Consider the following 27,943-nt stretch of genomic DNA (forward strand, 5'->3'; position numbering starts at 1 on the left):
TACCATGAGGGAGCCCCTCCAATCCCCTCGCCGGCCCCGTTTGCCAGTCTGGAGGCCTCCTCCGTGTCAGCGGAAAGGCCTGGCGCCACGTCGCAGCCTGGGCAGCCTGCTCCCGCCCTGGCCCGCAAACCGCGTGGTTCACGGATTTGCCGTCACGACAGGAGCTCTGAACCCGGCTGGGCCAACGGCAAAGGACTGCGCGCAAGAGCCCCAGACGCCGCGGCAGCCTCAGCCACGTCACCACGGAGACTGTCCCGGTTCCGCGGCTGATAGTGACTCTGCATGCTCACTGGGAGCCCAGCACTGAAAGAGGAGGTCTTGGTCCTACACAGAATCAGAAATGCTCAAAAGTTGGTTGTGAAAGTAGAATCTTGAAATTATTGACGCTCTGGGTGATATCACGAGCTCCGCACTTGCCCAGTGATGCCATTGTGGCCATGTGGGGCCGTGGGGTCGATTCTGGCCAATGAGACATCAGATCATGTGACTAATTCTGTCCAATGAGAAGTGGGGTCACGTGATTAACTCCGGCCAATGAGACTCGGGCCATGTGATGAATTCTGACCAATGAGAGGTGGAGTCACGTGATTAACTCCGGCCAATGGGATCTCAGGCCACGTGATGAATTCTGGCCAATGGGAGATGAGCAGTGCTTAATCGCCGGTGGAGCCCGGAGTGGCTGACGCGTGGCCACGCGTGGCCAGACTCAGGGTCTCTGACATCTGACCCAAGCGGACCTTTGCTGTGCGACCCACTGCCGTGTGGGGTTGTCTGCAACACAGCGCAGCCTATGCTGCCGTAACAACGCGCCTTTCCGCTGGTCTCACTGTAGCCCCGTCGGTCCGACCGCCCGGGAGGACAGCGCGGGTGACCACCACGGGCAGAGACGCGCCTGAGCCACGAGAGCCGGGAGCGCCCGTCGCGGTCCCGGGTTTTTCTCTTTGCAGCCTAGCAGGGAGGGCCCACGCGCAGCCCTGAACACCGCCAGGGTGGTGGCTACTTACCGCGCCCCCTCCCCAGCCCGGACCGCGCCGCTCCTGACGTCACGTCATCCCGCTCGTGACGTCACGCCTGCCGCCCGGGGCTCTGACATCTGTCCTGGGAGAAGCCCCGAGCCCCCTCTGCAGCCCCCACGGGTCGGCCCCGCTCTCCCCTTCTCTCAGCCCGGCCGGAGCTCATGAGTCCCTGTGAGGGGACCCGGGTGGCAGCAGGAAGTGACGTCACTGCCCACGCCCGGGTGCACAGGCCCCCAGCTTTCCCGCCTCGCTGCTCGATGGCCAGAGCGGGGGAGACCCGAGTGAGGCCCACCAGCAAGCGCGACCTGGCCGCTCGGAGGCGGGGCTTGCCACACCCCCAGCGAAACGGGAGAATGGGCCAGAAGCCGGGCGGCTCTCCGTCTCCCTCATTTTTCAATTATTTTTTGAAAGGCAGAGTTGGTGAGAGCAGAGAAACATCTCCAGAATGCTGGCTCACGCCCCAGACTCCATCCGGGTCTCCCACGCGGGTGCAGGGTCACGAGTGGAGCCGCCGGGACATAGGCGACAGCTTAACTCGCTTAAATAAAACTTCCCAAAATCATGGAAATGGGTGTTACCAAAAATGCGTGTGCCCAAATAAACGTGTTCTGCACCCCGTTTTCCACCAGCGTTTTGAGGCGCCTCGGGCCAGGCCGGCCGGCGGGACCGTGTCCACCCACGGAGGCGCAGGCCACCTGTCACACAGTGGGCTGAGCCGCTGACGACACCAGCATCCCTTGGGCAGCGCTGGCTGAAGTGATGGGGCCGCTGCCACCCACGGGAGACCCAGATGGAGCTCCTGGCTGCAGCCTGGCCCAGCCCAGATGGTTGTGGCCATTTGGGGAGTGAACCAGCAGATGGTCGCTCGCTCGCTCTCCCTCTGCCTTTTAAATAAATCTTAAAAAAAAAAAAAAAAAAAAAAAAAAAAAAAAGAAGAAGAAGAAGGGGCCGGCGCCATGGCGCAGCGGGTTAAAGCCTTGGCCTGAAGTGCCGGCATGCATATGGGCGCCGGCTCGAGTCCTGGCTGCTCCACTTCCTGTCCAGCTCTGCTGTGGCCTGGGAAAGCAGTGGAGGATGGCCCAGGTCCTTGGGCCCTGCACACGCGTGGGAGACCGGGAAGAAGCTCCTCATTGGCTCAGCTCCAGCCGTTGCGGCCATCAGGGGAGCGAACCAGTGGGTGGAAGACCTCTCTCTCTCTACCTCTCTCTGAAACTCTTTCAAATAAATAAGATAAATCTTAAACACACACACAAGGGCCCAGTGCTGTGCCATAGTAGTCTGAGCCTCTACCTATGATGCTGGCATCCCACTGGGGCACCAGTTCGAGTCCCGGCTGCTCCACTTCCGATCCAGCCCCCTGCTAATGCACCTGGGAAAGCAGCAGACAATGGCCCAAGCGCTTGGGCCCCTGCACCCGCGTGGGAGACCCAGAAGCTGCTCCTGGCTTTGGATCTGCCCAGCCCCAGCCGTTGTGGCCAGTTGATGCACGACCTCCTCCCGGGAACCCGGGGCTGGCCTCCGGGAGACGCAAGGCTCCGGCCGCCGCCCCGCGGGCGCTGACCCCCGGTGGGCCGGCGAGGACGCAGCGGGAACAGCGGGACGCACAGTCCAGCGCGGCAAGAGGTGGAGCAGAGGCCCGCGTCTTCCTTGGGGCCTCCGGACCCCGCCGCCCCGCTGGGAACTCCTCCATGCACCGACCCTGGACCCGGCCCGGCTCCCCGCAGGGGCAGGGGCAGGGGCCCCACCCGGGGGACCCAGCCCTCCGCCTGTGACACAGCCGCCCCTCCCCGGCCACACTTGCCTGGTCTCCTCCTGGCTTCCGGCCCCTGCCCAGCCCTGCACGAGGGCCTCCCGGGGCCGCCGTCTTCTTCCCGAGGTCGCAAAATGGCGGCCCGGCGGCCTCACTAGCCCCACCAGCAGATTTTGTTTGGTCCTCAGTGTTTTTTGGTTTGGATTGGAGTGCCAGGAGGCGGGGCAAGCACTCGCCAGGTTCGCCACAGTCCCCAGCTCTCCCTCGTGTTGCACCCGTGCACTGGCCCCTGCGGCCCTGCCCGCCTCCCCCGCCCGGCCCTCCTCCACGCCCCCGCTCCAGGGACGCCCCGGCGGCCGGCGGTCACTCGTGGGCGAGCTCAGCCAGGGAGAAGCAGAGTCCGGGGCCAGAGACGTAATCAAATGGTATCTTTACTGAACGGTGGCCAACGCATGGACAGAATACAAACACGCAGGGCACTGCGGCCTAGGTGCGCAGTTCAAGATTGAAAAAATACAGATCGAAAAATAGAGAGATTTACTTATTAAAATTGTCTTCTCTTCCATAATTCTCTTGCTCCTCTGACTTGAAGCCGAAGGCTGGTGCGGGCCCGGGCTCCGCCTCGGCCCCTCGGCCCCTGGCGCGGGGAGCGGCCCGGGGCTCAGGCCCCTGAGCGCTGGGCGGCAGAAGCGAGGGCAGCGGCCGGTGCTCAGCGGGCTCCCCACGTCCGGGCGTCCCCGCCGTCGGCTGTCGCGGCGTTGCTGGCCGGGGCAAACGTGAGGACACATTCAAGTCGCTGCGTGTGACGTCCTTACAGAAAGCAGTGGTCACAGGAGCCGGGACCCCGACTGCGCTCCTGAGGGGGGGGCCCCGGGTGGTCATGAACCAGCTCAGTGGACTTCAGCAGCTCAGGGGACACCCGCCGGCGCCCGGGGCGGTGTCGAGGTGTCCGGGGCGCGAGGGCCCGAGTTCTGTCCTGGGACCCAGGCATCCTGGTGGCTCGCACAGGTCACTGCCACCACCGTGGCTGTGCTGGAGACCCCGGGCCAGTCCACGGTACTTGCCATCTTCAAGACACCAAAGTCACTTCCCGGCCGGGGCCCGCCTGGGGCGGCGTCTGACCTCCAGGGTCCCACCAACACCAACGCGCTCCACACCGCGAATAAATAAAGTGGCCCGGGCGGTGCCGTGGCGGTCGCGGCCGGGGACGCCTACTGGCACTCGAGCCCCTTCTTCAGCTCGTTGAGCACGGCCTCGCGCGTCTGCGCCGTGTACTGGTCGTAGCTCTTGCTGTGTTTGGACTCGTAATGGCGCTTCAGGTTGTACTCTTTCAGCACAGACACGATTTTTTTGCATATTAAGCACGTAGGCAGGCTCTTCACCTCCACAAAGAAATAGTCTCGCTCCCACTTCTCTCGAAACACGCGGCCCTCGCCTTCTCGCTTTCGCTTTGCCGCTTTTGGTAGAGACATGAGCACAAGAAAGGTTTCACTCTCCGCACGCCACCACAGGGACAGCCGCAGTGCACGCCCGGGCCAAGGCGGTGCCGCTGCCTCCCGTGGGGGGCCGAGGGAGCGGTGGGGACTGTGGCGAACCGGGGAGCACACGCCCCCGACAGGGCAGCTGCGCCCGCTGCCGCCAGGCAGAAGCGTGGGCCCGGGGGCCAGCCGAGACTACAGATCGTGTGTGTGTGTGTGTGTGTGTGTGAGTGCCCCACTTCTACAACTACCTCAAGAAGTGCCCAGGCATGCTAACACACAGAAGGCCAAACAAAACCCATCGGAGGGGCCCCCGGGCCACCAGATTGCAACCTCTCCCCGGGGTGGGCCCTCGAAGCTGCACGCCGAGCGCGGAGTGGGGTCCAGGCGCACCCTGCCTGATACCCGCGCGCCCCCCAGGGCAGGACAGGCTGGCCTGCGCCCAGACCCTCACCCTGCCAGGTCCTCCGCCTCGGGCGGCCTCACTGAACAACCTGTCCAAGCCCAGGAAGGCCGCTCCGGCGGGCCCAGGCTGCCACCCCTGTCCCTACGGCACGGCCTAGGCTCCCACAGGGCGCCTTCTGCCTGGAGGCCCCCATACCAGCTCCTCCACCAGCACCAGCACCCGTGCCTGGCCCCAACGGCAGACACTGCCCCCACCCCGGCGAGCCCTGGCCTCCTGCCTGGCCTCCCCGCCCTCCACGGCCCAGGGGTCTTCCTGACACACAGGCGTTGGCCCAGGCCCCCCTGGGGCCGCCCCCCCGGAAGCACCCACCAACTTGCTCCTCGGAACAGCCCACGCTCTCGCCTCGGAGTGTTTGTGCGTGGCTGTCCCTGGACCCCTCCTGGCCCCACTGGCTGCTGCTGTGCGTCCAGCGGCTCGGGCTCCTGCAGTCCCACAGCGCCCCGCGCCGCGTGCACCACGCAGTCCTGGGCGCTGCCTGCCTGCCTCTGGCTCCCGCGGCAGCAAGGGCGGGACAGAGGTCTCCGGGCCTCCTGCCCGGGGCTGGGGACGTCAGTGACGGGAGCCGGGCGGGTGTTAAAAGGAACTTTATTGGGGGCGGGTTCAGATGAGATCCATGAGGATGTCGTCCTCCATGACGCTGGGCTGCAGGCCCGGCGGGGGGACCGGGCCCCGGGGACCCCCGCTCAGCAGCATCTGACCTGGGGGGCAGTGGGAAGGGACTGCATCTCCCAGTAGGCCCTGGGGCCCTGGAGGGCCCTGGGCCTGCTCCCCTCCTCCTGAGAGCCAAGGCCCTCACTGTCTGAAGCCGCCTCGCCCCGCCTGGCTGCAGACAGTTTTTCCCACCAGCCTCGGGGTTCCTTCCCCAGCTACGTCTCTGATCCCAGGACACGGGGGAGCCCGCCCCGCTAGGTTCCTGTCCACGGCTGTCCTCCTAGGAGCCCTCGAGCCCCCGGGGCCGTGGGCCGCCCCTTGTTCCCCTCCTCCAGGAGCCCGTGAGGTGGTGCTGTAACCCAGGGGCGGCGGGGACACTCGGTGCAGACCCTCGCCTTCCTCCAGGGTCCCCTTACCTGGCAGTGGAGCCCGCGGGGGAAGCTGTGCCGGCCACGACTGAGTGGGTGGCGGGTGCAGGAGCGGGGGTCCCAGCTGGGGCTGCCCCAGGCCCTGGTGCGGTGGGGGCAGCAGCGTGGGAGCCCCTGGTGGCTGGAGGTGGTGGAGGGAGGCCTGGGGTGGGGGCACCCCCGTCTGGGGCTACAGGAACACAGAGAGCACTCTGAGGCCTCTGGCAGGGACCTTGACCCTCTACACAGAGGCTGCTCAGAGACCCAGACGCTGGGGTGGGGGGGCCTCTCAGCCTGGAACCCCTTCCAGCCATGGCGGAAGTCAGCCTCCCTCCACCCCAGGTCTTAGAAAGGACTGGAACCCGCGGGGCGGAGTCCGTGGCCCCCACCACCCAAGTCTTACCGGGGGAGGGTTGAGGAGGAGGCTTCGCAGTTGGGGGTTGGCTCCAGGGTTCTGGGGCCGCAGGATGGGTCCAGGAGGGGGCGGGCCGGGCGCTGCTCCAGGAGGACCCTGGGGGGCCCCCGGGGGGGTCTGGGAAGTACCCTGGGGCTGGGGCTGCCCCGTGGCTCCAGAGGCCCCCACGGTGCCCTGAGGCTGGGGCTGCGGTGGGCGGAGCTGGAGCTGGTGGTGAGACACAAGGTGAGGGAGGCGGGCAGAGCCCCCAGCCCCGGCCACCAAGACCCTGGGGGACCCACAGGGGTCCTCCGGGCCCCTCTGACCCCCGGTGTGTCCTCACCAGATTCTGCGAGGGCCTCGCCTGGTCCTCCAGGATGGGGCCCAGCCCTGGGGGTGCCTGCTGTGCCCCCATCTACAAGGGGAGAGGGGCGGGTCAGTGCCGGGCGGGGGTCCTGCACGCCAGCAGGGGAGGGGGCGCACCCTGGAGGGTGAAGTCTCAGAAGTGAGCCTGACACTCCCATGTGCCCAAGAGGGGCCACCGGGACTGCCAAAAGGAGACAGGCAGCAGGGGACACAGGGGCTGGGGGCAGGGCTGCCCTGGGAGAAGAGTGACCGCCCCGGCACTGGGCACCCAGCAGGGCCCCGGGGGACAGCAGGGAGGGGCAGGGGTGCTGCTCACCCCTCGCTGCTGCTCCAGCTTCTGCTGCTGCACCTGCTTGTGGTTGGTGATGACCTGCCGGATGCCGTTGACGAAGCCGCTCTGGTCGTAGGGGATGAGGCCCATGAAGATCTTCTTCTTGGACGAGTACAGCAGCATGAGCACGCGCACCTCGCACGGGGCCGTGTGGGGGAAGTGCACGCAGCCGGCCTGGGGGACAGAGGCTCTTCAGAACCATAACGCCCTGCTGAGGCAGCATCCCATCCCTTCCCTTTCTAGAAGGTTCTAGAAGCCACAGAAGCAAAGGGTGGTGAGGTCTCTACTGGCCCTGTGGAATAGCAGGCCAAGCTGGGGCCCTTAGCGTCCGTCAGCTCTCTCTGGGTGCAGGTTCTAGTCCCAGCTGCTCTATGCGCCTGGAAAAGCAGTGGAAGAGGGGCCGAGTGTGGCCCTGGGCCCCTGTGGGACACCGAGGAGCTCCTCTCCTGGAGCCTGGCCCGGTGCTGGCCGCTGTGGCCACTCTGTGGAGTGAGTCGGCAGGTGAAGACCTCTCTCGCTCTCTGCTTCTCCCTCTCTGTAACAGTGACTTTCAAATAAAATACATAAATCTTAAAAACTAAAATAAAAGGCTTGGAGACCAGGGGTTGCTCCAGGCTGCCCCATTAGCCAGGGTGAGGCTGGGGTCCCGCCGAGTGGGGCAGGAGAGAGAGGGGGCGCGACCCCGGCGAGGTCCCAGCTCTGCAACTCCGAATCCACTCCAGGAGACGCCAAGGTCGCGGGCGGGCTCACAGGGTGGGCGAGGGCTCAGACCCTGTCTGCCCAAAGGCACGGGATCAAGGAGAACGGCAGACGGGGAGTCCCACAGCCCTGCGGCCACGGGACGGCCAGGCGGCAGCGGACACAAGGTGGCCGTGAAGAGGAGCGGCCAGGACAAGGCAGGTGCCTGCCCAAATTCAGTCACCAGGGCCCGGGGAGGCCGAGGCACCGGCTCATCTTGCGGGGCTCTGAGGGGGGCCGACCACGGCCACCCCAGCTCACTCCTGCGCCCCGGTGCCCTGCCCTGAGGCAGACCCTGCGAGCTGTCTGTCCCTGTCCCCTTCCCCACTGTGTGCAGCCGTCACTGCTGCCCGGGTAAGCATCGCCTCCCGGCCCCGGGCATGCTGGGTGATGCTCCTCCCGTCTCCCACGCAACCAGGCTCTGCCCAGGGCGGCACTGCCCAGCGGCAGCACCACCCTGGGCAGGCTCCGCCCAGAGGCAGCACCATCCAGCAGCAGGCTCCGCCCAGGGCAGGCGAGCCCAGCCTGGGGGCACAGGGCTGCTGTCACTCTGCCCTTTGCCTGCCTTGTGGAAGCACACAGGACCCCCGGAATATGGCCTGGGGTACACCTGCATCTTGGACTTCGGCCCCCAGGCCTCCGACAGCGCCCCAGGAGCCCCGTGGGGGCAGTGCTTCCTCCTGAGCGCCCTCGGCCGCGCCCCAGGCCCCGGCCAGGCTGGGGGTGGGGGTGGGGGGGACTCACGAAGCCGTTGCCCATGATGCGGTAGAGCCCCTTCAGGGACTCCAGGTCCTTGTTGGTGAAGTGGAACTGCACCATCCTCGAGTTCCGGAACAGCGGGCCCAGGGTGGTCTGCGGGAGACACAGGAGCCCGTGGGCCATGAGGAAGCCCCGGGACGGGGTGGGGGGAGAGAAGTGGGGGGGTCCCCGCCACTCACCAGCAGCTGCTGGGGGATGAGCTGCATGATCAGCTTCTGAGGCCACTGCTCGGTCTTCCTGCGGGTGAGGACACCAGTGTCAGGAGAGGCGGAGCCCGGCGGAGCCCCGCCCCCGCCCCGCCCCGCCCCAGCACCTACAGGTTCTCCCCGTGATTCACGTAGACCTGGCAGGGCAGGGACCGCGTCAACTTCGTGTTGGCGTCCACCGAGGCGGGTTTGGGTTTCTCAGGAGGAAGAGCGTGTCACAGTGAGCAGGGCCCCAAGCCTCAGCCCGGCCCCTGCTCGGCAGCCCCAAAGGTCTGGGTGTCCCTGGCCCCTGCACCAGGCTCCCGTCCCACATTCCTCTAGACTTCCAATTCCTCAAATGCTGGGCCTCCTCCAGGCCCTCCCCCCACAGTCCACGGCCCCCCAGACACCATCACGCCGGGCCCATCGACACCCCATGTCCCCACGATACCAGGTCCGTCTAAACCCCGTGTCCCCACCACACCGGGCCCGTCTATACCCCACATCCCCACCACACCGGGCCCGTCTATACCCTACATCCCCACCACACCGGGCCTGTCTACACCCCATGTCCCCACCACACCGGGCCTGTCTACACCCCATGTCCCCACCACACTGGGCCTGTCTATACCCCACATCCCCACCACACCGGGCCTGTCTACACCCCATGTCCCCACCACACCGGGCCCGTCTATACCCCACATCCCCACCACACCGGGCCTGTCTACACCCCATGTCCCCACCACACCGGGCCCGTCTATACCCCACATCCCCACCACACCGGGCCTGTCTACACCCCATGTCCCCACCACACCGGGCCCGTCTATACCCTACATCCCCACCACACCGGGCCTGTCTACACCCCACGTCCCCACCACACCGGGCCTGTCTACACCCCATGTCCCCACCACACCGGGCCCGTCTATACCCCACATCCCCACCACACCGGGCCTGTCTACACCCCACGTCCCCACCACACCGGGCCTGTCTACACCCCATGTCCCCACCACACCGGGCCCGTCTATACCCCACATCCCCACCACACCAGGCCCGTCTACAACCCACGTCCCCACCATACCGGGCCTGCTACACCCCATGTCCCCACCACACCGGGCCCGTCTATACCCCACATCCCCACCACACCAGGCCCGTCTACACCCCATGTCCCCACCATACTGGGCCGGTCTATACCCCATGTCCCCACCACACTGGGCCTGTCTATATCCCATGTCCCCACCATACTGGGCCGGTCTATACCCTACATCCCCACCACACCGGGCCTGTCTACACCCCATGTCCCCACCATACTGGGCCGGTCTATACCCCATGTCCCCACCACACTGGGCCTGTCTATATCCCACATCCCTGCAACACTGGGCCCATCTACACCCCGTGTCCCCACCACACCAGGCCCGTCTATACCCCGCATCCCCACCACACCGGGCCTGTCTACACCCCATGTCCCCACCATACCAGGCCTGTCTACACCCCATGTCCCCACCACACCGGGCCTGTCTACACCCCATGTCCCCACCATACCAGGCCTGTCTACACCCCATGTCCCCACCATACCAGGCCCGTCTACACCCCATGTCCCCACCATACCAGGCCCGTCTACACTCTGCATCCCCACCACACAGGGCCCGTCTACACCCCATGTCCCAGAGTTTTGGGATCTTCCCTCACACACTGAACACCCGCTCGTCCTGAACCCACAGTCCCAAGCCCCGTGTCCTCAGGCCTCACCCCTGGACAGCCCCCCGCCCTGGCGGCCACTCACCTCCTGCCACTCAAGGACCCCGCTCCAGGCCAGGAGCTTGTTGGAAACCGACTGCTGCCCGCCGAGGGCTGGGGTCCCCAGCTGGGCCGGGGAGGGGCCGCTCACCCCTCCAGGGGCCACTGTGCCGGCCTGCGGAGGGGAAGCAGGGGAGGGCACGGGCTTAGACCACCTCCCATGAGGGGCCGGCCGAGCAGGAAGCTCAGGACCAAGTTCCTCCTCTCACCCCCATGCCCAGAACAGCGCTCGGCCGCTCCTGGGGACAGCAACACTCCCGGCCCCACTGGATCCGAGGACCCTTACGCCCCATGGCACTGGGCCGGGCAGCCCCAGTCGGTAGAGCAGCTGTGACCATCGAGCCACAAGCCTCACGCCCCTCTGGGTGCTCCTAGGAGGGCCAATCACTCGTCCCCTACACTGCATGGCTCCAGCAGCCAGGAGGGAACGGGATGGGGGGCACCAGGCACCTACCATGGACGGTGCCCCAGGCTGGGCAGAGGGCGCCAGCCCCGGGCCAGGGGCCACAGTGGAGACCAGGCTAGGCTGGGAAGCAGGCGGTGGCTTGGGGGCACCAGGGGGTCCTGGAGGGAGTGGGGGAGCAGCGGCCTGGCTGAAGGGGGGACCCACTCCCGAGGCAGCTTGCTGGAGAGGGTTGATGGGCGAGACTGCAGGAGAGAGTGAGGGCGTGGTGGGCGCAGGGCCGTGCCGAGGCCTGCCCAGCAGCCCACGTCCACGGCGGCCCCAGGACTCACAGCGGGGGCCCAGGCCAGCCTTCTGGTTCTTGGCGGCCTCCACGGCGTTCTGGGCGGCAACCTGAGCTGCACTCAAGTTCCCAGGGACCTGGGGGCAGAGGGGAGCGGCTGGTGGGGGCCGTGAACGCCATGGGCGCACCCCCACAGCCCCACGAGGTGAACACCAGCCTCTCGACACCCCGGGGCAACGCCCACCACCCCCAGCCCCGATGTCGGAGGACGTCCTCCCCCAGGGGCCGCGGCTCCAGGCCCAGGAGTGAGCCCCTTCCTGGCGACGCCCATACCTGGTACTGCGGCGGCACGGGCGGCAGAGGCTGCTGGGGGGCTGCTGAGAGCGCGGCACCGGAGGACGGAGCGGGAGGCAGCGGGACCGGCTGCTTTGGCTGCAGGGGGCCTGGCGCCGAGCCACCCCCAACTGGGAGCCAGCAGGAGGGGTTCAGGATGGAAAGAGAGGACGAAATCCAAACCCAGGCCAGAGAGAGGCGGCAGAGAGCCCAGCCCCCACCCCGCGGGCACTGGGCTCACCAGGCAGCACGAGGCCCCGCACCAGCACCATGTGCCTCGGGTCCTGGCTCACGTCGGCCGGAGGCTGCAGTGGCTCCAGCAAGGACGGGGGCGCCGCCTTCTCAAATAGAAGTCGCAGCGCAGGCAGCTTGCGGGGGGACACGACAGAGAAGTGGATGCCCTGCTGTGGGGGGACACGACAGGAAGTGGGTGCCCCGCTGTGCGGGGGGGACACGACGGGAAGTGGGTGCCCTGCTGTGGGGGGGGCACGACGGGAAGTGGGGGCCCTGCTGTGGGGGGACACGACGGGGAGTGGGGGCCCTGCTGTGGGGGGGGACATGACGGGAAGTGGGGGCCCTGCTGTGGGGGGACACGACGGGGAGTGGGGGCCCTGCTGTGGGGGGGGACATGACGGGAAGTGGGGGCCCTGCTGTGGGGGGACACGACAGGAAGTGGGTGCCCCGCTGTGCGGGGGGGACACGACGGGAAGTGGGTGCCCTGCTGTGGGGGGGGCACGACGGGAAGTGGGGGCCCTGCTGTGGGGGGACACGACAGGAAGTGGGTGCCCCGCTGTGCGGGGGGGACACGACGGGAAGTGGGTGCCCTGCTGTGGGGGGGGCACGACGGGAAGTGGGGGCCCTGCTGTGGGGGGACACGACGGGGAGTGGGGGCCCTGCTGTGGGGGGGGACATGACGGGAAGTGGGGGCCCTGCTGTGGGGGGACACGACGGGGAGTGGGGGCCCTGCTGTGGGGGGGGGACATGACGGGAAGTGGGGGCCCTGCTGTGGGGGGACACGACGGGGAGTGGGGGCCCTGCTGTGGGGGGGGGACATGACGGGAAGTGGGTGCCCTGCTGTGGGGGGGGCACGACGGGAAGTGGGGGCCCTGCTGTGGGGGGACACGACGGGGAGTGGGGGCCCTGCTGTGGGGGGGGGACATGACGGGAAGTGGGGGCCCTGCTGTGGGGGAGGGGGACACGACAGGAAGTGGGGGTCCTGCTGTGGGGGAGGGGGACACAACAGAAGTGGGGGCCCTGCTGTGGGGGGACACGACGGGGAGTGGGGGTCCTGCTGTGGGGGGACACGACGGGGAGTGGATGCCCTGCTGTGGGGGGGGGGACACGACGGGGAGTGGATGCCCTGCTGTGGGGGGGGGACACGACGGGGAGTGGATGCCCTGCTGTGGGCAGACCAGAGCAGGGAGGACACGGGGCCAGCCCTGGGCGCCCACACCTGACAGGCCTTAACCACAGTTCTCACTGGCTGAGGCAGGGGACAGCAGACCCGGGACGAGCTGCCCCAGGGCACTCTGGGTCACTGGCCGTGTAGGCAGCGCCCGTCTGTGAGTGGGCCCGGCCCAGCCCCCGCGACACCCCGGTCCTCACCTCCCCGATCTTCTGCACCAGGCTGTCGGTCGTGCAGCCGGAGTACGTGGTGCTCTCCACGGCGGGCAGCAGGTACGGGGGGGAGTTGCAGATCAGCAGGCACACTCGGTGCGTCTGGCCGCTGCAGGTCAAGAAAGGGCATGGAGCAGCCACTCACGGGGCCTTGAGAAGGCTGCAGACCCCGACCCCAGCTGAGGTCGAGCACCTGCCCCACCACTCGCCCAAAGTCAGCGGGGGCAGAGCCTGGGCCTGCCTGGTAAGGACAGGGGTGCCACACCACAGACCATGTGGTCCCGGGCCAGCTGGCACGAGCCGGGCCAGGCCCGCGCGAGGGGCACTCACATCTGCTCCCGCATCTTCTTGAAGTCGTCGAACAGCTGCAGGGCCGTGCTGAGGCCTTCGGCGATGAGGCTGCAGCTCTCACCGCCCCCGCCCATGAACCTGCCGGAGGTTAGGGGTCAGCCCCACAAGCCCCCTGCCCCCACAGTTTGCACAGCACCAGGCCAAGGGCATGGACGGGGGCACCTGTGCTGTCCTGATCCTGGGCTGACCCTGTCCATACTCCACACCCCCCGGCCATCTACTCCATCTTCAAAGCCAGCCCTGGCCTCACCTCACCTTCCCAGCAGGTATAGGGACCCCTTTGTCTCCTACCACCTGGTGGGTTTGTCTCCCTCTCCCCAAATAAAACAAGCTGAGATCCTGCCCCTAGTACCTCAAAACGTGACCCGATTTGTAAACAGGATCTTTTAAAATTTTTAAACTTTATCTGAAAAGCACACCCACAACACACCCAGAGACAGAGCTGTTCCTCCTAACCGTGCGTTCACTCCCCAAATGCCTGTACCTGCCAGGGCCGGGCAGAGCCAGAGCCAGCAGCTGGGAGCGCGTGCAGGGCTCAAGCGTGGGTGGCAGGGTCCAAGCACCTGAGCTCCCCACTGCTGCCTCCCGGGCGCTGGACGGGAGGTGGAGCCGCCGGGCTCTAGAGAGCGGACGCTGCGTCCCAGACGGCATCACCCACGGCATCACCCACGGTGCTCCTTGCCCACCTGGAAACACGCGTTCTCCCCAGGTGATCGAGTTAAACTGAGGTCACCAGGGGACAGCAGGGCAGACCCTGGGGGAAGATGGCGCCAGCCAAGGGAGCTGTGTGACGACGGGGGCGACACAAGCCAGGGGCATCTGGGCGACCAGAAGCCGGGAAAGGAAACCAAGGCCTCGCGGTCGGCCTCCAGAGCGCGGCCTGGCCGGCGCCTGGAACACAGACTTGCAGCCCTCCAACCTGCGGCGGCCGACCGCCTCTGCTCAGGCATTCAGCACTCCGGGGGTGACAACACCCAGGCCGGCTCGCACTAGGCCGCCCCTGCGGGGAGGGGCAGGGCCTGCTGCTGCTTCAGGGCCCGCGGGGACAGTGCGCTGTGGTGGGTCTGCTGCAGGGCTGTGGGTGCCCTGTGCCTGGCCTCACTGCAGGCAGGCGGCAGCAGCCCCGGGCACGTGTCCCCCACCCCAGCCTCCCGCGGAAGAGCCCTGGAACTGCCAATTAGGTACACAGCTCCCGGGCGCGGCCCAGGCCCATCAGGAAGGCTGCATGACCTTCAAGCTGGCTGAGAAGCGCAGCGGCACCAACGTCAGCGGCACTAGTGTTGCCTGGAATTAGCCACGCCCCCGCCTGCCCTTTTCAATCTAACGCTTGATTGTCAATAAGCAGATGCGTTCACCGAAACCGGCCTCTGGCGCTTCTTGGAGAACGCCGTCACCCCACCATCCCGGCAGTGGGGACCTTGCAGGACGAGCCCACACACGGGCGGGTCCAAGCCCTCTCACCGCCAGCCTGTGAACCTGGGGGCCTTGGAAAATGTGTCTTCAATAAACAGATGGCCACATCCATCAAGGCGGGAGCAACGCCAAGCCCCCAGCCGGGCACCTGCATCCCCTGGTCTGGTCCACTGTCAATGGCCTCTCTGGACCTGCTCCAAGGGGCAATCCACGGTCACCTGGACCGAGACGGAGACAGCAGCTGCCAGGACACCGTGAACTGCTGAAACGCCCGAGGTCAACACAGCTCCTCGTCTGGAGCGATGAGCCCGCGGCCCTGCTCTCCCTTCCAGCCCCCGTCCACGCCCTGGAACAGCCTGGTGAACCTCTGAGCTCCCTCCCCCTCTTATAAAGCCCTCACTCTCCTGGCTATTTCTTCTTTCACTGAATAAATGCTAAAACCTTTAAAAAAAAAAAATGTCCGAGGGCCACGGTGAAAGGCTAAACTTTGAAATCCTAAAACTTGCTTTTTTCTTAATGAACACAGAAGTCGGCTGCCGCCAACTCAGAGAGAAAAACAAACATTGTCAGAGAGCTGAGAAATGCTGCGGACTGGGGACAGAGACCAACACTGCTGCTCACAGGACACAGCTTCCCTCTCGAGCTGGCGCCGGCACCGCGGGCTAAGCGGCACCGCGGCACCAGCCCCCCACACGCAGTCCCGGCTGCTCCGCTGCCGATCCAGCTCCCTGCTCGCGCGCCTGGAACAGCAGCAGACGGTGACCCGAGTGCTTGGCCCTGCACCCACGTGGGAGGCCTGGACGGAGCTCCTGGCTCGTGGCCATTTGGGGAGGAACAGGCAGGTGAATGATCCCTGTCCCTCTCTCTCTGCCTTTTAAATAAATAATTCTTTTTAAAAATTGGAAAAAAAAAAAAAAGGTCTTGGACAACGTAGACGTCACACCCTCAAGTCTTCCCGCCAACCTGCATGGGTCAAAGGCCAAAGGAGGGAGCACGCACAGCGGGCAGCCTGCGAGGGCTCCCCTCGCCAGCCCCTCGCCCCAGCCCAGATCCGCGCCAGGATGAGGGCCTTGCGTCCTGTGCCCACGGACGTTGACTGAACACGGGGTCACGACGCGGAGGGAAGACGCGGGGGTCTCCCATCCCCCTGCTGCGGAGGAGCCCCACCCCCGTAGGACGGAGCGCAACGTGAGAACCAGTCTGCCCAGGCAAGGGCTGCACGCCCGGCCCTGAGCGCCTGCCAGCCGGGGAAGAGAGAAGACTCCTCCAGGCAGCACAGAGCCTGCTTGCCTGGGGCTGCCGTCTCTCCCTGGCCAAGGTTACGGGTACAGACTCCGAGGGTGACACAGGGCCTGACGGACACGGGAGACTCTGCGTGCTCGCTGGCCGACTGAGAGGGAACCCAGGCTCCAGGGCCGGGGTGTCCTGAGCGACAGGGAGGGGGGTGGGACCAAGGGTTCAGAAAGCAGCTCCTCTGGTGCCCTGAGGCTCCAGCAGGTCTGAAGGGGACGACCCGAGGTGCCCTGAGGCTCCAGCAGCAGGTCTGAAGGGGACGACCCTGAGGTGCCCTGAGGCTCCAGCAGGAGGTCTGAAGGGGATGACCCCGACCCCAAGGCCCCGGGGTTTGCCAGGCCCCGCTGGGAGCAAGACGCAGGAGGAACACCCAGAGGCCCGGGCGCTCCCGCCTGGAGGTGTGGGCCGTGATGGCCTCAGAGACGCGGCTTGTGCGCACATGACCTGGGCACGCACTCAACACCCTTGCTCAGGCTTCCCAGGGACCAGGCCCTGCTGGGGACATGAGGCGTGGCCTCAGGCTCCAGGAGTCTGCCCACGAGAGGCCCCAGCAGTTCCCAGGCAGACATCAAGGGGGAAGCCACCGGCCTCCACCGAGCAGTGAGCGAGGCCACCACGGGGCGGCCCGGCGACAGAGCCAGAGTGCAGAGTGCCAACAGGCCAAGGAGGGGAACACGGACGGCCCCTACCCTCTGTGCGCGCAGCCTGAGAGGGAGCAGACACGTAACCCGACGTGCAGCTCGGCCACGAACCAGACCCTGAGCGGAGCGGCAGGGAGAGCACAGAGACCCCCACTGACGTTACCCACTGGAGATCCGGGACCCGGGGACACAAAGCACAGAAAACTCCCACGTGAGGCACTCGACACGACGCTACTTCAAAACCTCACGGAGGGGCCGCGCTGTGGCGCAGCGGGTTACAGCCCTGGTCAGCAGCGCTGGCATCGATATGGGCGCCAGTTCGAGACCCGGCTGCTCAGTTCCAGCCACTGTGGTCATCTGGGGAGCAAACCAGTGGATGGAAGACCTCCCTCTCTCTCTGGCTCTACCTCTCTGTAACTGTTGTTCAAATCAATAAAATGTATCTTTTAAAAAAATGTCACGGAAAAGTGGAATTGAAAGAAAGATTCACCTTGGGCTGGCACTGCACAGCGGCGGTTAAACCGCCACTCCCAAGGCCAGCGTCCCCCCTCGGGCGCTGCTCCGCTCCCAACGCAGCCCCTGCTAACGCTCCTGGGAAGGCGACACGTGGGCCATGCTCGCGGAGAGCCCGCTGGAGTTCCTGCCTCCTGGCTTAGGCAGGAACACGGGCACTTGGGGAGCGAACCAGCACATAAACGATCTCTGTCATTCTTTCAAATAAGTAAATAAATAAAGCCTTTCAAAGAGTATTTCAGTACAAGAACGCTTTTGAAATCTGTGCAGTTTTTCACAATATGCATTTCCATGAAGTTTTTGCGTGGATTTCCAAATTGCTTTGCATCAAAATAAGAATCTTTTAATTCCACCCCCAGGACTTTCTGAAGTGCCCTTGGACCTGACAGGCGCCATTTTAATTGGCATCAACCCACTCAGTTCTCAGAAGGGCCCCCCCCACACTGCACCACCCGACGCGGCAGAAGCCGGGCACCGGTCCGGCCGTCAAGCAGCCCGAGCAGCCCGCAGAGAGGCCTTGTGGCTGACGGCCAGCAAGGAACTGCGGCCTCCCCACCCCCACCAACAGCACCTTCTCGAAGGGGATCCTTCGGCCTCCCCCAGCTGACACCCTGACCGCTCCTCCTCTGAGAGCTGACTCCCCAAATTCCTGAGCCCAGAACCTGTGAGAATCAGGTTTGTAGTTTTAGGTTTGGAGTTGACCTGTTACGCAACCAGGGATAATACAGTGAAAACCTCACACAGGAAACAGGCGTGTGGCTTAAAGGTTTAAGATTCCAGATAAGGGGGCCGGTGCTGTGGCAGAGCAGGCTAGGCCTCCACCTGCGGCGCCGGCATCCCACAGGGACACCAGTTCATGTCCCGGCTGCTCCTCTTCCGATCCAGGTCTCTGCTATGGCCTGGGAAAGCAGTGGAAGATGGCCCAGTACTTGGGACCCTGCACCCGTGTGGGAGACCTGGCGAAGACCCCTGGCTCCTGGCTTCAGATGGGCTCAGCTCCTGCCGTTGCGGCCATCTGGGGAGTGAATCAGCGGATGGAAGACCTCTCTCTCCCTGTCTCTAACTCTGCTCCTCAAATAAATAAATAATTCCAGCTAAGACACGTAGGCCGCACATCCCAGTGCCCGGCTTCAACACTTGGCTCTGGCTGCCAACTGGGGCACACCCTAGGAGGCCGGGGTGTGTGTGTGTGGCTCCAGTGCGGGGTCCCTGCCACGGGTCTGGGAGATCTGGGCTGAGTTCCCGGCTCCCAGCCCACCCCTAGCCCAGACACCTGCGGAGGGAACCAGTGGACCGCAGCCTACTAGCTCCGTCTCTGACGAGTAACTAAACCAAAAGGAGCCCCAGCACCAGCAGCCCAGGCTGGGGTGCCGCCCCGGGACCGCCCGGTGAACGCGGCTTCCGCCCCAGCCCCCGGGTTGGGGGGGGGCCCACCGGCCGCCCCAGCCCCCGGGTCGGGGGGGGGGACCGACCCGCCGCCCCAGCCCCCGGGCCCCCGGGTCGGGGGGGGGACCCACCGGCCGCCCCAGCCCCCGGGTCGGGGAGGGGGACCCACCCGCCGCCCCAGCCCCCGGGTCGGGGGGGGAACCCACCCGCCGCCCCAGCCCCCGGGTCGGGGAGGGAGACCCACCCGCCGCCCCAGCCCCCGGGTCGGGGAGGGGGACCCACCGGCCGCCCCAGCCCCCGCCCCCGGGCCCCCGGGTCGGGGAGGGGGACCCACCCGCCCTGCCCCGCACGGAGCGCCGGAGAGGCCGGGGCCGGGAGGGGTGCGGGCGCGCAGCCAGGCTCCCGCACCGGAAGTCTTCCCCGCCGGCAGACCGGAAGGCAGCCCGGGACCCCCGGGGGGACCCCGCCCCGAGCGGGGCGCCAGCTCACTTGATGCCGTCCAGCCAGCTGACGAACTCGTAGGCGCTGCTGGTGGGCGCGTGACACTGCACGTACGACTCGGGGGCGCAGTCCACGGTGTTGAACACCACGAGGCTGTACTGGGTCCCTCCATACTGGCGGCCGGGAGACAGGGGGGCCGTCAGCCGGCGCCGGCGCCGCGCGGCCCCCGCCCCCCGGGCCCGCCACTCACGTCTCCGCCGAAGTCCGTCTCGGCGGGCGGCCCGCCGTTGAAGTACCTGCGGGGGTCGGGGCGAGAGGCCGGGTCAGGCCGCGGCGAGGGCCGCCGGGGCGGGGCCGCGGGGCCGCGGGGCCGCACTCACTCGATGGCCGGCAGCAGGTAGTGCTTGCGGAGCGCCTCGAAGTAGGGCCCCAGGTTGGCCGTGCCCTCGATGACGAACACCACGTCGGCCACCAGGCCCCCGGCTCGGGCCGGGCCCTCCGACCCGGGGACCATGCCCCGCGCGGAACAGGCCGCCGCCGCCGCCGCCGCCGCCGCAGCCACCGCGGGACGAGCGGAAGTGCGCCTGCGCTGCGCGCGCACCCGCGCCGGGCGGCTTCGCGCCGCGCCGGGCACGCCCGTGGCCATGTTTGTGCGGGGCACGCGCGGCTGCCTGGCTCTCTCTTCTCATCTTCCTCCACGCCCACTGCGTGGAGGACTCGGAAGGAGCATCGCGAGCCCCTTCGGCGGCCTGGCGGCGACAACGGAACTCTCTTCAGGACCCCCGAGAGCCGAATAAGTGGGCAGCGGCCCGGCCGGCCGCCATGTTTGAGCGGGGCGCTTGTTGACGACGCCGGGCTCGAAGGGAGGGGCGGGAGATGCGGTTGCTAGGCAACGCGCACGCGGGCCTTGTTTTCCACCGCGGAGATTAAGTTTCCTTACGGGCGCGCGGGGGGCGGGGGGAGGGACGTGTGAGGGAGCCAATCACGTCGTTCCAAACGCGGTTACCTGGCAACGCCCTCGCAGTGGCCGTGCGCTTGGAGGCGGGCGCCACGGCTTTGCCTCGGAAAGGAAGCCGGCCGGCGGCCTGAGTGGGGGTTGCTAGGCAACGCGTGAGCGCGCGGCGTGCTGGGAGCTGGCTGCCGCGGGCCGGGGACAGTGGCCGGAAACTGTCCGCGCGACAGAAAGGAACGGCGCCGCCGTGCGGGCGGGGGAGCGCTTATCACCTCTGTGATGGCGGATGGTTGCCGCACACGCCCTCCTTAGCCGTCACAATGTAGAAAAAGGGGAATATTTCCTTTATTAAGCTTTTTTGGAAATACTTCATTTTTCGAAGCAGGAACCTGAGCGGAGCGCCCGTGCCCCCATTCCAGCCCCGTCAGCGGCGGCCCTCACCGCGGCCTCCCGGGCGGAGTGACCGCTCCGCCGGCGCTGGGCGGGACCTGGGCCGCGGGGTCCCTCAGCCTCACCCGCCCCTTCCCTTTTCTTGGGGAAGTCTTTTTACTTTTTAGATTTATTTATTTGAGAGGCAGAGAGCGAGCGAGCGAGCGAGCTCTCCGTCCGCTGGTCACTCCCTGATGGCCGCGGCGGCCGGAGCTGCTTACGTTTCTTTTAGCCTAGAGCCGCTGCCTTCCGCTTTAGGCCAATGTAATTCAGTATTTTACGAAATTTACTTCACAGGGGCCGGCGCTGGGGCGCAGCGGGTAAAGCCGCCGCCTGGGGTGCCCGCGTCCCACACGGCCGCCGGTTCGAGTCCCGGCTGCTCCACTTCCGGTCCCGCTCTGCCGCGCCCGGGACAGCAGTGGAGGATGGCCCAGGTCCTTGGCCCTGCACCGCGTGGGGACCCAGGTGGAGCCCCCGGCCCCCGCCTGGCCCGCCCGGCAGCGGCAGCCAAGTGCAGGGAGCCCTGCGGGGAGGATCCCTATCTCCGCCCCCATCACTCTGCCTTTCAAACATTTCTTTCATTAAAAAAGGATCTTATTTGACTGTAACTTTGCTAAGATAAATACACATATAGTAAAATTTCAACGGCAATCACTAAAATTAAAAGAGAAATAAGTATAAATTTGAAATCAGAATAAAAATGGATTGAGAAAAAATATTTAATCCGGAAAAAAGAGATAAAAAGCACTTTAGAAATCTGAATAGAGCAGTCAGAATAAAGGCAAGGAAAATTCACTGAAAAGCAGGGCGAAATTGATATTTTACTTTTCAAATTATTTTTTGCATATGTTTATTTTTTTGACAGGCAGAGTGGACAGAGAGAGAGACAGAGAGAAAGGTCTTCTTGGTTCACCCTCCAATGGCCACTGCGGCCGGCGCACCGCGCTGATCCGATGGCAGGAGCCAGGTGCTTCTCCTGGTCTCCCATGGGGTGCAGGGCCCAAGCACTTGGGCCATCCTCCACTGCCTTCCCGGGCCATAGCAGAGAGCTGGCCTGGAAGAGGGGCAACCGGGACAGGGTCGGTGCCCCGACCAGGACTAGAACCCGGGGTGCCGGCGCCGCGGGCGGAGGATCAGCCTGTTGAGCCGCGGCGCCGGCCGTGCCTGTGGGGACCTGATCCAGACCCTGGCCCCTGGCTTCACCGGGTGCGGTGCTGGCCGTGGCAGGCGTTGTGACTCAGTGGATGGACGATGCCCTCAAATATAAATAAATATGAAAAAAAAAAAAACCCACATGGGAATGAACCTAGCAGGTCAGTACAGGATTGGGCAAATGTCGCAGCCTTAAATAACTGTAACAAGACATTTGAAAGTCGTGTAGATTTTATAAGTTTTGGTGGAAAAGGGACCATGGCGGCGCTCGTGCAGTGATGGCCGCACGCGTCTTCCCGGTCCCCGTGTCAGCTTCGGGCGAGCAGCGGCAGAGATGTTTCTCATTCGACGCGATAGGCCGCTGTGTGTAAATTCATCAAAAATAATGTTTTTTAAATGCTGGGCAAGGAAGGATTTATTTTTTCCTCTCTCTACTAACCAAAACAACCCTCCCACGTGGCAGTTACTAGGCAACGCTCAGTGGGCCAGACCTCCCTCGGAGGTGGGGCGATGTTTTCCTCAATTTCGCCCTAAAGAGGGTGCTCGGACCTCACACGCGTCCATCTCTGTTTACAGCTGCGGAAGGCGTGGTTGCTAGGCAACCGCGTGGCGCCGTCGCCATCTTTGAGTGGGGCACGCCGTTGCCCTTTAGGAAATGAGAATCTGGACGGAATGTGGTTGCTAGGCAACGCCTAGGGAAAGTCGCCATCTTTGATCGGGGCATAGCTTTTTTTTTCAAGTTAGAGAACGGAATTCATAATAGCCTACGGGATGGTTGCTGGGCAATGGCTTGGCACTGCAACCATTTGAAGGCAGCCTCTCTGTTGCCCTCGTTAAATAAATGAATGAAGTCAAACCTCTTCGGGAAGAGACTACAAAGTTTTGCAGAAACAGCCGCCATCTTTATTAGGGGCATTGTGACTTCCGGCTGGGGCGGAAGAGAACCTGACGGGGTTGGCCGAGGGCGCCGGGATGAATAGGGATTGAGGTTCTGAGTTGGGTTGGAGGCGGCCGGAATTTAGTCCTTCTCCCATCGGCTTCCCCTTTCGCCCTCTGGCGTCTCGAGACAGCAGGCCGACTCAGAGCAGCTCTGGCCGCCCCACGGAGGGCTGCAGGGCCCGGGCCGGGGTCCGCAGGGCCTGTTCCCCATGGGCGAGGAGGGCACTGGGGGCGCCCTGCATCTGCTGTGCCTCGCGGCCAACAGCGGGGTCCCGCTGTTCTGTCGGAGCAGCCGCGGCGGCGCCCCCGCCCGCCAGCAGGTGGGGCCTGGGGACCTCGCGGGAGCTGGGGCTGGGGAGGCTCCGGGGCGTTTAAGGTCCGGACGGAGCCACGGACCGCTCAGCCTGGTTCCCCGAAGAGGATATGAAAGGAGGAGGGGGCGAGGCTGGGACCCTGGGGCTTCAAAGTGAGGAGGCGGGGCGGGGGGCCCCTAACGCCCCCACCCGTCCTCAGCTCCCGTTCTCTGTCATCGGCTCCCTCAATGGAGTGCACATGTTCGGGCAGAACCTGGAGGTGCACCTGAGCTCTGCAAGGACCGAGGACACGACCGTGGTGTGGAGAAGCTTCCATGACAGGTCTCCAGGCGGGACGGCCCCGGGGACCCTCCAGGCGGGGACTTGCTGCCTGGACAGGGCCTGGGTGACCGCCCCTGGGGGACAGTCCCTGGGGGCCCTCCAGGCGGGACTTGCTGCCGGGACAGGGCCTGGGTGATGGCCCCTGGGTGACCGCCCCCGGGGGACAGGGCCTGGGTGACCGCCCCTGGGGGACAGGGCTCGGGTGACCGCCACTGGGGGCCTTCCACGCGGGACTTGCAGCCAGGGCCTGCGGGGGGGCCTGCGGCTCTTGCAGGCGAGCTGTTTGGCTGTGGGGACGTGGGGACGGCGCAAGCCCGTTGCCCGCCCCGTCCGAAGCCAGGCCGGGCTGAGGGAGGAGGCAGCCGGCTGTGGATCACTGGGCAGCCCCCGCCCCGTCCGAGGCCAGGCCGGGTGAGGGAGGAGGCAGCCGCCGCCCCGTCCGAGGCCAGGCCGGGTGAGGGAGGAGGCAGCCGCCGCCCCAGGATGTGCAGCGCCGTCTTCCTCCCCGCGCCCTCCGCAGCATCACTCTCATCGCGCTGTCGTCTGAGGACGGCGCCTCGGAGCTGAGGCTGGAGCGACTGCTCCACGTGGTGTTTGGGGCCATGGTGAGTCTCGCCAAGCCCCGCCCCCTCCAAGCGCAGGGGTGCGGCCCCAGCCCTCCCTTCTTGGATGCGCGTGGGTCCTCCCCGCAGCCCCACCCTTCCTCAGACACGCGTGGCTCCTCCAGGTGCTCCTGGTGGGGCTGGAAGAACTGACCAACGTCCGCAACGTGGAGAGGCTGAAGAAGGAGCTGAGGGTGAGGCGCGGGGGCGTCGGGGCGCGGTCCCGGGGCGCCTGTTCCTGAGGGGCTGGGCAGATCTAGGGGCCACCTGGGTCTCAGCCCCCCGCCCCCGCCCCGCCAGGCCAGCTACTGCCTCATCGACAGCTTCCTGGGGCACTCGGAGCGCATCGGGGACCTGACCCAGTGTGTGGACTGCGTGATCCCCCCGGAGGGCGCCCTCCTGCAGGTACCGGAGGGCTCGGTCCCCACCTGCTTCTAGCCTCTCGCCTTCTCTCGGCCCCAGAAAAACCTGTCTACACCCGGAGCTTGTCCTGCCGGCCCCTCAGCCCCAGGCCACACCGCAGCCCGGCCGCCGCGAGGGCCCCTGCTCTCCCTCCCACCTGGGAGGCCACACTGCGGCCCCGGGCAGGTGGGCTGACCCCTCTGCTTCAGACCACGGCGCCCGCCGCGAGTCCCCAAGCCCCCTGCCCACGTCGGCCCACGCCCTCCCCCAGGAAGCCCTGTCCGGCTTCGCCGAGGCCGCGGGCACGGCCTTCGCCTGTCTGCTGGCATCCGGCCGGGTGGTGGCGGCGACAGAGGGCTGGTGGCGGCTGGGGACGCCCGAGGCCGTGCTGCTGCCCTGGATGGTCGCGTCCCTGGCGCCGCAGGCCGCGCGAGACTACCCGGTGTACCTGCCCCACGGGAGTCCCACGGTGAGCGGGCGGGGTGGGCGCCGGCCGGGGCGGGGCGGGGCGGGGTGCAGGCAGGCGGCGCGCTGCCACCCTGGGCTCTGCTTCAGGTCCCGCACCGGCTCCTGACGCTGACGCTGCTGCCCGGCTTGGAGCTGTGTCTGCTCTGCGGGCCGCGCCCGGCCCTGGGCCAGCTGGACCCACAGGTGAACCCCACCCGCGCCGGCCCCGCCCCACCACCCGCACCCAGCTGCCTCTCACGCCCCCCTGCCCCCGGCCCCGCCCCTGCAGCTCCTGGACCGCTGGTGGCAGCCTCTGCTGGACCCGCTGCGCGCCTGCCTGCCCCTGGGCCGCCGGGCGCTGCCCGCCGGCTTCCCGCTGCACACGGACATCCTCGGGTAGGCGCGGCGGCGCGGCGGGCGGGGCCCGCATCTCCGACCCTGGCGTGACGCCCCCTCCCCACAGGCTGCTGCTGCTCCACCTGGAACTGAAGCGCTGCCTCTTCACCGTGGAGCCCTTGGCGGATGAAGGTGGCCAAGGCCAAGGGCGGGACGGGGCGGGGCGGAGGGGGGGAGGGCTCTCCCCCTCCCCCTGCCCCTCCCCCACGCTGCCTCTTCTCTCCACACTGCCTCTCCCCTCCCTCACGCTGCCTCTCCTCTCCCCCAGACCCTCCCCCGGAGCAGCGCCGGCGCCTCCTCCGCAGCTTTTACACCCTGGTCACAGCCACGCACTTCCCGCCAGGTCAGTGAAGGACGGGGCTGGCCCTGGAGGCGAGCCGGACACACCTGGCAGTGCACGGAGAGAGGTCCGTGCCGGTCACCCAGGCGGCCCTGGGTCGCCCCAGCACAGCCTCCTGGGTGAGGCTCAGCTACCAGCACGGCCTGGGAAGGGGTGGGGTGGGCGTGGCTTCCGGGTTAGGAAGGACAAACTGACGTAGAACCCACTGGCCCAAGACCGGGGAGGCCGCCTTGGGCAGCAGGGCAGGTGGGGAGGCAGTGGGCAGGGCCCTGTCCGGGGGCGGGGCTCCCGGCCCGGTGTCCAGTACCAGCGGGCATCACTACGCGGCCTCAGGAGGGCAGGGCCCCCGCTGGGCAGGGGCGGGCGCTGCGGAGGGAGCTCGGACCGCCCAGGGCTTCCCTGAGCTCACCGGCACCGAGGCCCTGCAGAGCCGGGGCCGCAGCTCCCGCCTGCCCAGCCCCTCAGCCGCCCCCGTCCCCTCCCCAGAGCCAGGGTCAGTGGAGAAGGCGGAGGACGGGGCCCACCACGCCCAGCTGCCCAGAGCCTGCTACCTGGTGTTGGGGCCCGAGCAGCCCGGCCAGGGGTGGCGCCTGGTGGCTCTGCAGTTGGGGCCGCGGCGCCTGCTGCTGCTGCTGTCCCCGCAGAGCCCCACCCACGGGCTGCGGAGCCTGGCCACCCACACCCTGCACGCCCTCACCCCGCTGCTGTGAGCACACGGGCCCTGTAGTCTCTCTGTTTATTCGCTCACAATAATACATAGCCCCTGGCCGGGGAGGGGCGGGAGGGGCTACAACAGGGGGGTGGGAGGGGAGGAGGCACCCGCTTCCCTGGCCTCTCTCCCCTCTGTGCTTGGGGGCGAAGGGAGGGAGGGGGCTCCCCCTCACCCCCCAGAATGTAAACAGCAGCAGATGAACAAAAATAAAAGTACGAGAGGCCGGAGGCCGGTCCAGGTGTCTCCCCACCCCGGGGTCTCCCCGTCACCAGTGCAGGTCCTCTCACTGGCCCGTCCACCAGGGCCGTCTCAGTCCTAGGGCGCCGGGCACGGCCGGGGCTCAGAACTGCTGGGCCAGCAGCTCGCACAGGTGGCGGGAGACAGGCTCCTTGCTGGTGCGCAGGGTCAGGCGGTACATCTGGGGGGGGCACCGAGAAGCACTCAGGGGGCGGGGCGGGGCAGGCCACAGCATAAAGGGGCGGGACAGAGACCCGGGCAAGGGGAGATGACCAGGGGAGGGAGGCGGTGGGGGCATCGGCCAGAGCAGCGTTGGCGGAAGTGACTGAAGGCACAGGACGAGGTGGGAGGGGTGGGTCCTGGGACCCCGGAACAGACATGCCCCCTGATGCTCACCTGAGCCTGTGCGTTGGGCTCCAACCGGAGCAGACAGCCCACCTGCAGGGCCTTAGTCTGGATGATTCCAGCGCCCACAAAGTTCTCGGGGTTGGGGTCCACATTGTCCAGGAGGGCAGAGCCGAACCCCAGAAGCTGGGCGGGCAGGGAGCAGCCATGAGAGAGCGAGGGGGCATCCCACTCCCAGAAACCCTGGGCTGGAACCGGCCCCACTTCCGGAGGGAAACAGGCCCAGAGAAGTGATGGGGCCACGCCCCCATGCGCCCCCCTCACCTTGGCCTTGGTAACTTCTGCATCCATGGGGTGGTTAGCTTTGAAGATTTTCTGAGCCTCCTGTAAAGGCCTGGGGGTGTGCGAAGGCTGACGTCAGGGGCCTGGTACGCAGGGCCCTGCCCACCGCGAGGGAGCTCCGTCCCCAACTCACAGGCTCAGCTGCTTCCAGCGCTGGAAGAAGTCCTGGGCCGCCATCTCTGTGGGCTGGAAGAACTTGTTGATGGTCACCGGGAGCTTCAAGGTGAGGGACTGGGGGGCGCCCCCATACCTAGCAAGGGAGGAAGGCCGACTCCATCAGGCCCCGCCCCTTGTCCCAGAAGCCCCGCCCCCAGGAGGCTCCACCCCAACTCACCGGAAACGCACGGACAGCAAGGGGGGTGTCAGGAAGTCCCGTAGACACTCGATGTTGAGCACCTGCTGCACCTGCGCCCCACCGTCCACCTGCGCTGCCACGCGCTTGGTCTGAACGGCCAGCTGTGGCCGCTGTAGTCAAGGAAGCCAGGGACAGAGGCCAGCTCCGAGCCTGTGAGGGGCCCCTCCGTGCACTCCCAGACCCTCCCTACAAAGCACAGCTCTGAAGTCCTCCCATTAGAGACCTTGGACACACAGCATCCTGGCAACCTCCGGGTCTCACGTACCAGCGCCGGCTCCGCAGGCTGCCTTGGTTTAAGTCCTGCCCAGCGCTCGCCACCTGCTGCGTGTGGGCAAGCTCCTCACCCCCCCTTAGCCTCATCTGCAAGCAGTGAGCTTACCCAGCCCACATCCCTGTCTCCTGCGGTGTGGCCCACGACAAGTGCACCAAGATGGTGGCCACTGGTGTCCCCCCCTCCACATGCACACCTCTGGGAGTGACGGAGTCGCAGTGTTTGTCACAGGTGTGCAGACGGGGGCTGGACAAGGGACAGGAGCTGCCCTGCCAGCGGGTCCCAACTGCCTGGCCCTCTGAGGAGGGACCATTGCCCGGGGCGGCCACTGTGACACGGGAGCCCAGCCGAGGGCCAGGGCAGGACACGTGCGGTGCT

At 66.4% G+C, this 27,943-nt stretch overlaps 3 protein-coding genes across 7 annotated transcripts in view; 1 reads left to right on the forward strand and 2 right to left on the reverse strand.

Moving 5' to 3' along the window:
* Positions 1 to 3,181: 3,181 nt before the first annotated feature.
* On the reverse strand, positions 3,182 to 19,559 carry LOC133747524 (mediator of RNA polymerase II transcription subunit 25). Of its 4 annotated transcripts, none has more exons than XM_062175826.1 (18): positions 19,390 to 19,559; positions 19,260 to 19,305; positions 19,058 to 19,182; positions 13,302 to 13,400; positions 12,960 to 13,080; positions 11,596 to 11,755; positions 11,355 to 11,485; positions 11,071 to 11,158; positions 10,790 to 10,983; positions 10,322 to 10,450; positions 8,674 to 8,759; positions 8,536 to 8,593; positions 8,342 to 8,449; positions 6,845 to 7,033; positions 6,506 to 6,577; positions 6,172 to 6,390; positions 5,778 to 5,958; positions 3,182 to 4,222 (listed from the first exon to the last, which is right to left on the reverse strand). In XM_062175826.1, exons 1-18 carry the CDS (start codon positions 19,521 to 19,523, stop codon positions 3,978 to 3,980), a joined length of 2,385 nt encoding a protein of 794 aa, XP_062031810.1. In that variant the 5' UTR covers positions 19,524 to 19,559; the 3' UTR covers positions 3,182 to 3,977. The 4 variants fall into 4 exon arrangements, with proteins under 4 accessions (XP_062031810.1, XP_062031809.1, XP_062031811.1 ...); XM_062175825.1 differs by having other exon boundaries at positions 11,596 to 11,758; XM_062175828.1 differs by lacking the exon at positions 3,182 to 4,222 and adding an exon at positions 5,280 to 5,408 and having other exon boundaries at positions 11,596 to 11,758.
* Positions 19,560 to 22,346: 2,787 nt separating this feature from the next.
* Positions 22,347 to 26,096, forward strand: FUZ (fuzzy planar cell polarity protein). Of its 2 annotated transcripts, XM_062177659.1 has the most exons (11): positions 22,347 to 22,801; positions 22,995 to 23,116; positions 23,637 to 23,721; positions 23,844 to 23,912; positions 24,019 to 24,123; positions 24,392 to 24,589; positions 24,676 to 24,771; positions 24,857 to 24,963; positions 25,031 to 25,095; positions 25,232 to 25,306; positions 25,790 to 26,096. In XM_062177659.1, the coding sequence occupies exons 1-11, from the start codon at positions 22,691 to 22,693 to the stop codon at positions 26,011 to 26,013; spliced, it is 1,257 nt and encodes a 418-aa protein (XP_062033643.1). In that variant the 5' UTR covers positions 22,347 to 22,690; the 3' UTR covers positions 26,014 to 26,096. The 2 variants fall into 2 exon arrangements, with proteins under 2 accessions (XP_062033643.1, XP_062033644.1); XM_062177660.1 differs by lacking the exons at positions 24,392 to 24,589; positions 24,676 to 24,771 and having other exon boundaries at positions 22,352 to 22,801.
* Positions 26,097 to 26,103: 7 nt separating this feature from the next.
* AP2A1 (adaptor related protein complex 2 subunit alpha 1) overlaps positions 26,104 to 27,943 on the reverse strand; it is a 31,413-nt gene continuing 29,573 nt past the window's right edge. Inside the window, exons 19-23 of the mRNA XM_062177658.1 lie at positions 27,274 to 27,396; positions 27,073 to 27,189; positions 26,922 to 26,991; positions 26,649 to 26,783; positions 26,104 to 26,433 (exon numbers count right to left, since the gene is read on the reverse strand). Coding sequence (XP_062033642.1) covers positions 26,356 to 26,433; positions 26,649 to 26,783; positions 26,922 to 26,991; positions 27,073 to 27,189; positions 27,274 to 27,396 — 523 coding nt within the window. The 3' untranslated portion in view covers positions 26,104 to 26,355. The remainder of the gene's footprint in view (positions 26,434 to 26,648; positions 26,784 to 26,921; positions 26,992 to 27,072; positions 27,190 to 27,273; positions 27,397 to 27,943) is intronic.

The sequence above is a fragment of the Lepus europaeus genome, chromosome 19 (genome assembly GCF_033115175.1).
Source record: "Lepus europaeus isolate LE1 chromosome 19, mLepTim1.pri, whole genome shotgun sequence".
NCBI classification, from domain to species: domain Eukaryota; kingdom Metazoa; phylum Chordata; class Mammalia; order Lagomorpha; family Leporidae; genus Lepus; species Lepus europaeus.